Below are 11,600 nucleotides of genomic sequence, written 5' to 3'. Positions count from 1 at the left end.
GCCAGTTCATGGTTCTCTGGTCAAAAACATCCTCCATATGGCGCTTAAATTGTTTCAAATGACATTCACACAAATTACCTTATAAAATGTATCACCATGCGTCAAGTTTTCAAATTTACTTGAGGTAAACCACGTCTCCAAGTTCTCCCGTGAGCCTGTTTCCTGGCACTCTTTCTTAATCACATGTCAACTCTAATCCACTGACCCCACGCAGGGGATCACCCTTCCTCTGTCTGCCGTCAAGGCTTATCTTTGGATATGGGAGAGACACAGAGCAACAGGCAGGACCGAGACGGCTTTACTTTTCCACTCTCACTCACCAGGTAAACCTCCACCTTCCTTCATCACCAATCTGCAGGGAGAAAGGTAAAAGTGCTCATGTTTTATTTCTGTGTTTCTAGAGTAGAAGCCTCTGAGTAGACTCACAGTGGCAGCAGGACAGAGCGGCGTTGAGGGCCGCTGATCTGTGGAGGGATGTTACTGTGTGTACAATGACCAACTGTTGGACTGTGTGGGACTTTCAAGGCTCCTCAGTGAAGGAGAGGCAGGGCTCTCTGTGGACGATGAACCGTTACACCACGCTGCAGCAGTTGGGGGACGGCACGTATGGCAGCGTGCTCCTGGGAAAGACCAATGACACTGGGGAGCTGGTGGCCATAAAGAGGTGAGTGTAGCCCCAGTAAACATGCCAGGGGCATACTGTTGTTTTGTATTAAAGCATTAAGCTGATTAAACCCTGAGGCAAGGTGCTTCACGGCTCCAAACTCAAAAAAAAAGTTGTAGTTAAATGTTTAGCCTCAGTGTGTATCATGTGTAGGAATATTAGGGTAAATAAGCTCCTGGAGTGACAAGGTTTAGGATAATTTTGAAGCTCAACAGAGGCACAGACACTTTTGCTCTAAGTATTATTATAAGTAGCATAAGTAGCAGTAGTATTGTCACTATATCATGTCATAACATCCTTGTCAGTAGACCACAATTTAAGAATGAGCCATTTAAGATGGCAAGAAATGAATAATGAATGTTTCACGAGGCTCCTTCAGGCACTGTTTGTAAATGTAAGCTTATCGTGCAAGCTGATACTACTGATGACAGTGAAAGGAGTGAAAGTACACCGCATAGTGTTGCCACTGAAGTATGGGAAGAAAGAAGGACGAAAGGTTAAAACGGGTTACGCATGTAAGACATTTCAATAAAGTACATATACATATAGTAATTGAGCCCAGGATGCTGTTTTTACCACTATTACGGGTATATAAGTGATGCAAACATTTTTTGGAGCCCATAATCACCGTAAAGAAATCTCTCAAAAGTATTATACAGTGGGGCGGCCGGTGGCACAGTTGTTAGAGCAGTTAAAATGTCAACACTAACACCTACAGTAAAGCAACTCTGTTTTGTCCCCAACAGGATGAAGAGGAAGTTTTATTCTTGGGATGAGTGTTTGAATCTACGAGAGGTGAAGGTGAGAATTATTATAGCCAGACAAGAAATCTCCTCTGGTTGATACAGCACCTTTTAGATACAGTATGCATGCAAATAATGTTTGTCAGTATTATCATTTTAAAACCAACAATATTTCAGCACGGAAAACCCGGCTCGTGTTTCGGCAACATCCATATATTACAGTAATCAAATAGAGCAATTCTAAAGCGGCCGAAATGGTTTTTTTCAGGAGGGGGGCTGGAGTCTCCCTTAGAGAGAGGGTGAGAAGTTCAGCCATCCGTGAGGAACTCGGAGTAGAGCCGCTGCTCCTTTGCGTTGAAAGGAGCCAGTTGAGGTGGTTCGGTCATCTAGTAAGGATGAACCCTGGGCGCCTCCCCAGGGAGGTGTTCCAGGCACGTCCAGCTGGGAGGAGACCTCGAGGAAGACCCAGGACCAGGTGGAGACATTATATCTCCACACTGGCCTGGGAACGCCTCGGGATCCCCCAGTTAGAGCTGATTAATGTGGCCCGGGAAAGGGAAGTTTGGGGTCCCCTGCTAAAGCTGCTACCCCCGCGCCCCGACCCTGGATAAGCCGTTGACGATGAGAGATGAGAGTTGAGAATTACAACAGCAATATATACTATATATATATATATATATATATATATGAATTTTGTTGTATACTTGTTAAAGGTCCAATCAATGTTATAAATACCATATAAATAACAGGTATATTAACATATCATTGAAGAGTTTGTTATAAATGAGCATTAGTTCTAGGCCTAACTCTAGTCTTAGCTTTGTTTGGCAAAAGTAAACAAGGAAGATGTCCCCTCCTGTCGTTTTAAATTCTGTTGCACTGGATGATAAATAACAATCTCGATCCACTGATAAAGTGAGTGAAAAAGTGATTAATGACACGACCTGAGACTGTGTATGAAAACACACTGACAAAGATGTGAAAGTGTGAAACTATTTAGGTAACTCAAACCATTCGTGGCATTAAGTGTTTTTTGTACAGCAGCCTTTTGGAGATGAGTGAAAAAGCTGCTTTCACACACTGTGTTGAGGCATTTGAGGCAATCTATTATAAATAATGAGCAGATTATGAATGACTCTATTGTATGCGTTTCCTAAATACTTTGTGTTGTCAGTCACTAAAGAAGCTGAACCATGCCAATGTAGTGAAACTGAGGGAGGTCATCAGAGAAAACGACTACCTCTACTTTGTCTTTGAGTACATGAAAGAAAACCTCTATCAGCTCATGAAAGAAAGGTAAGAACGCACTGAGCAGTGGACTTACACATGCTTTTCCTGTATTACAGCCTCTTACCAGATCTTTACAGAATTATTTTTGTGGTATAATTCTGCAGTGTGATTTTGAATTAACATTGGGAATGTGAGAATTACTTTGGGCAGATTGAGTCATTATGTGTCGTTTTTGCAGAAACAAGTTGCTCCCTGAGTCAGTCGCCAGAAATATGACATTTCAGATATTACAGGGACTGTCCTTTATTCATAAACATGGTAGGTGACTTCAGCAAGGCCTTTCAGTACAACCTGAAGTAAAACTGACTCTGCTGTCTTTCCTGTCTTATAGAATGGTGTGTTATCAAGTTGTCAGCATTGTCCTGGTATAAATAGTTAATGATTTGATAAAAAGAAAACATATCTAAACCTGAGGAATGAAAAGAATGCGGGACGGTTGATAAGACATGAGGATTTTGTCCAGCCAAAAATGACTCACTTCTGTGAGAAGAGGAGGTGTGAGTGGTATCAAAGCTTAACTCAACAGCTTTCCTTTCTATCAGCACTCGTTTTAGTGCTAGAGGCTGCTGATGTCATTCCCACTTCAATAAGGCATGAATGTTTGCATACTGCAGAGATATTTTCTTTATCTCCTCTTTCTTTCTTTTGTCTTTTACCACTTTTTGCTGCTGCCAGGGAAGATAAGATGTTTCCTGAAAATGAGATAAGGAACATTCTGTTCCAAGTATTGTCTGGCTTAGCATTTGTGCATAAGCACGGTAAGAGACTCCTGCTGTCTTTGGCTTTTCCTTTCCCACTTCCTTAAGGGCTTGGCTTGACTGTGCTTTGTCAGGTTAAAGCATCTTTTTTTTTTCAGCGATGTTTTAACTCAGATTAATAGAGAGTCGTGTCATTATTAGAAGTATTAGTGGTTGTTGTAATAGCTGTAGAAACTTAGAGGCAATAACTTTATTGGTGAAAATTATGCAAATCTAGACAAACATCAGTATCAGAACAGGTTTACTTAACTGTCTCATGTTTTTCAGGGTATTTCCACCGTGATATGAAACCGGAGAACTTGCTCTGCATGGGCCCAGAGCTGGTTAAGATTGCTGATTTTGGACTAGCAAGAGAAATACGCTCACAGCCACCTTACACCGATTATGTGTCCACAAGATGGTGAGACTCATTTATCTACAATCAAGGCAATATACAAGTCTGTTCTGAAGATGAACTTTGAGATTATTAGGGCCCAGTTGGCTGATGTCCTCTATTTATACTACATAATAACATTCTGATAATTTTTTGCTTTTTAAAGATTTAATTTTTTTTGCAACTTTCAAGCCTTTTATTTGAGAGGACAGACAGGAAGGGGGGTGAGAGAGAGGGGGGGGGGACATGCAGCAGAGGGCAGCAGGTCGGAGTTGAACCCGCAGCCGCTGCCTCGAGGACCTTCAGCCTCTACATGGGGCGACTGCTCTAACCACTGTGTGACTGGCTGTCCCAACATTCTGATAAATTTATATTATTATCTGATCTGGGATTCACAGCTTTGTGTTGTAGTTTAGTGACGGAGGTTGGACCCAAATGCAGGACACTGACAATGATGCAGATGAAGATTAACAGATTGATTGCAAGGGGAATGGGGAGGTGGAATGAACGAGGAGGTGGTTGCGTGGAGTGTCAAGTATGACATGAGTTGCAGAGATGACTGAAGAAGTTGTGAGGATGATCCTGAAGCACAGAGGGGGGAAAAAACAGCACTAGGCAAAGGCAAAGATAAATATTAAGCTTGCACAGTAACTGACTGAACGATTTGGTTAAGAGGAAGGGGAGAGCTGGTTGCAGGAGTTCAACTTGGAGCAGGTGAAACAATAGACAGGAGACACAAGGGAAGGGGGAAAAACATAAGAAAAACAAGGGAAAAAACGCTATATGTGTTCCAGTACCCATGATATGACACTATTTAGTTTGCCAGATAAATATATAGTATGTCCCAATACATTCTATGTCAAATGCAGTATGCAAAAATGACCAGGATGTCTTACTACGTCTGGTGGGATTTTGCAGATTACAAGCCAGCATGCTTTTCTAGCTATTCAGACCCACAATCCTTTGCACAGCGTATATGAGCAAGAGGGTCAAAGTTCAAGGTGCAATGTTATGAGTAATGTCCTAAGTAGTATGTCCAAATTGTATGTGTAATGCATTCAACCATACATGCTCTATACGGGCAGCAGCAGTAAAGAAAAAGAGTGCGATCTGTGAAACTTTGGCATGACGAAAATGTCAAATGTATTCATGCATTCAGTCAAATATGTCATATGGTTCTATCGTAATAGGTTTTTTCACGCAACAAGCCATGCAGACAGCTTTGGTTGTAGCTGCCCGGGTTTTAATGCCATGTGACCATTTTCATTTAGAACATTCTTTGGTCTTTCTTCATGGTGTTTGGAAAGAGATGCCACTGAATTTGTTAAATATTAAGTGTAAAATGTTTTTGTTCTGTGAGCGTCATAAATAAAAAAATACCTCCATTGTATTGGGGCGATAGCAGATATCTCAGAGCCAGACGACTTCAAACCTGGGTGAATCAAACCTACACTATCTATATGGCTAGACACAACAGGGGGGAAGTGAAAACATACACTGTTTTGTTATTTGGGTGAACTGACCCTTTAATTAACAATCATTAGTTTCTAGTAAGAGACACAAATATTCATTCTGTGTAAGATAAAATGAAATGAAATAGAAAAAAGAATAATAACAAAAGAGGAACTTAAGCAAGAGTAGAGCTTAATCAATCTATAAATATCTTTCCGTTGTGTTCTGACAGGTACCGCGCCCCTGAAGTTCTGCTAAAGTCAAACTCCTACAGCTCACCTATCGACATCTGGGCCGTAGGATGCATCATGGCGGAGCTCTACACACTCAGACCACTGTTCCCTGGCAACAGCGAGGTGGACGAGATCTTCAAGATCTGTCAGGTGCTGGGAACGCTGAAGAAGGTGAACCATCACAGTAAAGTGTCACATGCTGTGGCGCCCTCTCTGCTTGGGCCCGTGTCATTCTGTGATCAAACTATTTAATCTCATTTCTTTTGTTGTGAAGTTTTCGTGAGGCCTTGTTGTTTTCTCTTGTCTCTCACCACATCAGTCAGACTGGCCCGAGGGCTACAACCTGGCCACGTCCATGAACTTCCGCTTCCCAAAGTGTGTCCCCACCAGCCTCAGATCCCTGATCCCCAACGCCAGCAGAGACGCGATCACACTGATGACAGACATGCTGCAGTGGGACCCTGAGAAAAGACCAAGTGCTGCTCGGGTACATTTAAAAGCCATTAAGTTTGAACATAGAACGGTTGAAATAAACGAAAATATTACAGTGACGACGACTGACGAATGTTGAGCTCCTTTGGTGAATGCTTTTATCCTGAGCTCCTTGAGAACCTTGAGTGCATCTATTTTTAGCCTGAGTGGCCCAAGTGGGAATCAATTAGCTTACATTGGCAGATACTTAATATCTGTGTACAACTGAGGCGAGGGACGTCCACTGACTTCATTCAAAGTGAGATAGACACATCATCCGTTTTGTGAGCATTTTGTTGTTTTAAGTCTACCTATAGAGTATCTGTATTTTATTAGAGTGTACTGTATTTTGTTGTATCTACTTTTTTGGGGGATTACAGATGGAAAAAATGTTTTTTTTACTAATTCTGGTGCACGTATTTTTTGTCTCCCTTGACAAATAAACTTCAAATAATAATATAATTTTGAACACTTACCAAAAAAGGAGTTGCCCATGCTCCACATACTTATGAATCTATTTTTCATTTCATTACATGTTGCCTTATTTCCATGTTCTTCTCTGCACTTTTATTTCGATATGGCTCATTTTTTTTAAATTTAATGTATAATATATTTTTCTGTATTATTCCTATAGTTAACACATTTGATGCCATGACCAGTGGAAAATCGAATTCATCAAAATGAATTAAAAAGTGTGAATTGAGGATATATTTTCCTTTTGTCTGTACTGTTTGTGTTCCAGGCTCTACGGTATCCATACTTCCATGTCGGCCAGGCACTCGGTTCTCCTCTGAAGTACTCAGAGCAGCACAAAGCTCAGGCAAAGATAGCCGAGGCGCCCGCAGAAACAAAGCCTCTGTCCCTCTGTAAGGCGGACCTAGAACCAAGTAGGACACAGACCTGCAGCCAGTCTCTCCATCAGCCCCTTCAACAGATGCTCTTACCTCAGGACAACATGGAGCAAAGCACAAAACAAGCTATGTGTTCCTCCATGCTGACAGAGGGGCAGCAGGAGCCTCTCAGCCTGGTGAAAAACAGGCAACCGATGAGCTGGCAGGCTGTAGGTATCACTCAGCTACAACTTCTCACTGTCAGAATCACAGAACTTACAGAATCTTCTTCTTTGTGTGTTCATTTTGAAGCCTATAAGAGCAGCTCCCTCAGGAGCAGAGAACAGCACGACTGGAGTAAGGACAGGACGCCGCCGATGGGGCCAGACGTCTTTCAGGTCCATAGCCAGCTTGGACGATGGTGACGAAGCAGACGCAGGAGTTTCCATCTCCAAAAAACCCGCCATCAGCTCTCTGAAGAACAGGGCACTGGACAGCTGTCGGTTAGAGCTCTTTGTTTTCATGTAAAAGATGTGCTTTTATCACAGTTGTGAAAAAATACAGTAATACGTTTTTGTCTAGATTTCCAGAGTCAAAGAGCAGCACGGGAGAAAAGCTGCCGAGCAACAGCGCGCTGAACAGAGCGGACTCCACCACCTTGTCTGCCAAGCAGCACTACCTCCGCCAGTCCAGATACATGCCTGGTGAGAAACTATTATCTTCTGTATCACAACAATCACACACACATAATTTCCTTGGCCTCTGAGTTCCTCTGCCTCCCAAAGCAGGGTTTAATTGAAATGTATTTACATATATTACTTTATTATGTAGCTTAAAGGCACAGTGAGTAGGATTTCCCTAAAAAAACAATTTGTAAATAAGAGAAAAGTAATCCCTCTCAATCATCATTTATGACCAACTAGAAGTGTGTGGTGGCAGCGGCAGCGCTCCTGCCCTCTGCCTGTATTTTTTTTATTTTATATACTTAATTTTCAATTTTTTTATTCAGAACGTTTATGGGCATCAACCTTTGGGCACTGGATGTGTAGCCCCCGTGCATGTAAAAGCCTGCATTCCAAGAGGAAGCTATGAAAGAAAGAGAGAGCGGGCACAGCACAGAGAAAAAACAAATAATGACAGGTGAAACCCCATGTTTGTTCTAGAACGAGAGTAAATCTGGAGAGGAGGGGCCAACTGTGAAGTTTGTGTGTATAAACTGCAATAATAGTTTATTAGAAAGAGTGTTTTAAAGACTTATCATCTGGCCCGGGTACCAGCTCCTCTCATGGTAAAGTCCATTCAAGTCGATAAAGTCAGTCCAAAAGGAAGGAGCCCATCTGTGCTTTGTTTTACAAGTAGGGGCTCTTATCATGCTACTGCAGAGGTTTGCTGTTATCTTGAGCAGTATTAGTGGTTAAAAAAGACCTTTTAATGCCTCGAGCTCATCACTGTTAGCCACGTCAGGCGGTTAACAACAACCCAGGATTTTGCCATTAATAGTTCATTCATTCATTCATCTTCAACCGCTTGTCCCTGTCGGGGTCGCGGGGGGGCTGGAGCCGATCCCAGCTGACATCGGGCGTGAGGCGGGGTCCACCCTGGACAGGACGCAAGTCTATCACAGGACACATAGAGACGAACAGACACAGACAACCACTCACACCTACGGGCAATTTCAGAGTCATCAATGAACCTAACACGTGCATGTCTTTGGACTGTGGGAGGAACCGGAGAACCCGGAGAAAACCCACACAGACACGGGGAGAGCATGCAAACTCCACACAGAAGGGCCCCAGCCGGGATTTGAATCAGGAACCCTCTCACTGTGAGGCGACAGTGCTAACCACCATACCACGCGTCGCCTCAATTATTAGTTGTTAAACGGAAAGAAAGACTTGTTGGCTTATTTGATGTATGTTAGTGCCGAAAAAGACCATGAGATGATTTTGCGCCGGATTTACACTTTAAGTTTCAGAAAGAAGCCCAAAACTATACTCCAAACACTTTTAGATAAAAACTGCTAATAACACAAAAAAATAAGTAATTATGTGAGATTAAAAAAAGAATCTGCCTAAAACCAGCGAAAGAAGATAAAAGATCAACAGACAGAAGTCGACATCAGAACTGGGCAAAGTGTTGCGTGAGCTCAGGTACAGTGAGTTAACTCTGAGCTCTTTTTTCAGGCATAAATCCAAAGAACCAATCGTCAGCAGGAGGACAGGTGGCCGGGAGAAACCTGTGGGGCAGCTCCTGTTTAACCAGAGGACATATGCTGGAGTTTCCTCTAAACAAAGGTAAGAGAAGATTCCTGTTTAGAGAAACAGGTAAGAGTGCTTTTCTGTCTAAGAGGAGTTCAAAGTGTAAAAGAATCTGTTAGATCATTAGATGAGAGCCACTCAAACAGTGGTTATATAATGTAGTTCATCGTGAATTGCAAAATAATTCACATGATTTGAGGTGTTACAGTGAACTCTTGTAGAAGTATAGGTATTAGGTATTACAGGTATTAGCAACAAAATGTACTCAAAGTATCAAAATAAAAGCACCTATAATCAAAGTCAAAAGTCAAAGTCAGCTTTAATGTCAATTCTTCACATGAACAAGACATACAAGGAATCGAAATTACGTTTCTCACTATCCCATGCATAGACTAGACAAGACAAAGACAAGACACAAATGGTAAGTGACACAACATAAATGATCTAACTGCTATAGTAACAACAAAACAATACAATAGTAATAGCAACAAATTAGTGTCTACTGTCAGTGTCTACTGTTACAGTATGGGATCATTATTGCTGGTATATATTTATATGTAAGAAGCACATTACTGATGTACTTGTTGGAGATGGAGCTAGTTGCTCTTTCTGTAAATTAATGTAGAGACGTAAAAAGTAGAACATTTCTCTGAAATGTAAAGAAGTAGAAGTATTAAGCAGCATAAAATGGAAATACTAAAGTATGAAGTTAGTGCTGGGTTGTATGACCAAAATTGTGTTTCATACAGTTACATAGTATATCGTGTTTCTTTATTCCATGGCTAGACCTTATTATGGATTGATGGCGCCGTATTCTACTGTCAGGAGTACATAGACTATAAAAACATGACGTTCAGTGGTTTAAATTTTTGAATGTACAGTTATTAGTGTTGCAAATGATTTACGTGTCACAAATGGTTGTGTGCCATGTTGTTTTGCCCTGTTAAAGAGAGTTAGTTGTGGGTTATAATTTGTTGCATTAAAAGTTATTATAAGCGTTAATAAGAAGGGTGTGCAGTTAAAAGGGGGTCCCCTCTCACAGTACACTCACAGCTTGCCCTGACCGTAAATCTCTTTGCAACAAACAATATTACATATTTTTCTACCTTTGAAGGGTTACAATTGTTTCAGCTATGCAACGGTATGGCTGTATATGAAAAATATATTATTCATTGCATTTCATGTTTCATGGCCAATGCTAATTTATACCTTACATCCATCCAAGATATCGACTGGAAATACTCAAAGTAAACTTCATATTTCCTCTTTTCTTTCTATGTTGTGCTGTGGTTTTAGACTCTAGTCTTCCTAAAGTACCCGACAAGCAGCCTCCAAAAGAAAAGACTCTGGAGGATCATGATCTTTCCAAAGGTATCTCTCTTTAGGGGCAGTTCACAGTATCACAGGTGGTGATATTTGTGGCTCATGAGGAGCCTCTACCTTGCTGTAGTTTAGAGATAACTGACACTGTTGAAATTTCAAGATGAAGCAAACATCAGTGGAGGGGTTTACTTTATTGATTACAGTTTTAAGCAGATCATGCATAACCTGTGATGGATCTCACCGTCCTTTCCAGACTCCTTCATGAGCAACGGCAACAACCCAAACAAGACACACTTGTCACCTTTTCGGACTGAAACAGGAGCAGCTAGACAGAGGATTACACTGGCACCCATAGGAGGCACCTCTGCTAGTGAGTCAAAACAAGAGTGCTTTTTATTTTGATTTGATTTGATTTTAAGATGGAAAATGGGTCACGTGAGATGTTACTTGGTTCTATGTTGCTTGGTACCAATCACAAAGCTAATTCTCTGTGCGTTAGAAGAGCAACCTTTTCATCATACTTTAACAAAAGCGCCCCCTGGGGTTAGAAAGGTGTTCTTAAAGATGGAAGTGGCTGAGAGGCTCGTCGCTGATGAAGGAGCTGTCAGGGTTTTTTTCAGCAGTATTTTCAGACCCTGACTCTTCCAACCTGAATATTCACCCACTTTCTTTTTGTGAATCTAGTTGATCTCAGAGTTGAATCCAAAATCAAATCATCCAAGAGCAAGACCTCCTCAAAGAAACTGCCGCTCTTAAATGAAGGTAAAGGTTTTTTAAATCAGCCTATGATAAATGAAGCTTGACGTTTGACTTAAACACTCTTTCCTCCTCCCTCACGATGATCTCTCAGAATACGAAGGGTGGAGGAGCAGATCTCTGAATCCTCAGATCCCTGGATCCTGCGCTACGGGCAGGAACACATGCCCAAGGAGCACAAACACCCAGCCGGTGCACGGACGGGTGGACTGGACTGCCAAATACGGAGGCCACCAGTAGCATCGCAGTCCGCTCTGCGCCACCATGGGACAAATGTCCCTCTGCACTTTAGCCAGGAAAGATAGACTTCAGAGAAGTGTTTCCTGCCGTCTGTTTTTACATTTGCCACGTTATAAAATATAGTTAATAATTACTTCTAGGGTTAGTATTAGTTATTAGTTAGTAGTTTTTTTTAATAATAGAGTAGAAAATGGAATAAAATGTATATA

At 41.6% G+C, this 11,600-nt stretch overlaps 1 protein-coding gene across 1 annotated transcript; it reads left to right on the top strand.

The window, feature by feature from the left end:
- Nucleotides 1–515: 515 nt before the first annotated feature.
- On the top strand, nt 516–11,391 carry LOC310957849 (serine/threonine-protein kinase MAK-like; the record flags this gene model as incomplete). The annotated part of the gene is made up of 15 exons (XM_083928583.1): nt 516–664; nt 1,411–1,465; nt 2,582–2,703; nt 3,373–3,455; nt 3,723–3,855; nt 5,513–5,684; nt 5,833–6,000; nt 6,727–7,048; nt 7,140–7,317; nt 7,397–7,518; nt 8,998–9,108; nt 10,369–10,443; nt 10,649–10,765; nt 11,080–11,157; nt 11,246–11,391. Exons 1-15 carry the CDS (start codon nt 564–566, stop codon nt 11,389–11,391), a joined length of 1,983 nt encoding a protein of 660 aa, XP_083784709.1. The 5' UTR covers nt 516–563.
- Nucleotides 11,392–11,600: the final 209 nt, after the last annotated feature.

The sequence above is a fragment of the Echiichthys vipera genome (genome assembly GCF_963691815.1).
Source record: "Echiichthys vipera genome assembly, chromosome: 15".
NCBI lineage: Eukaryota > Metazoa > Chordata > Actinopteri > Perciformes > Trachinidae > Echiichthys > Echiichthys vipera.
The sequence above is the reverse complement of the archived record's forward strand: the minus strand, read 5'-3'. Positions and strand labels throughout refer to the sequence as shown.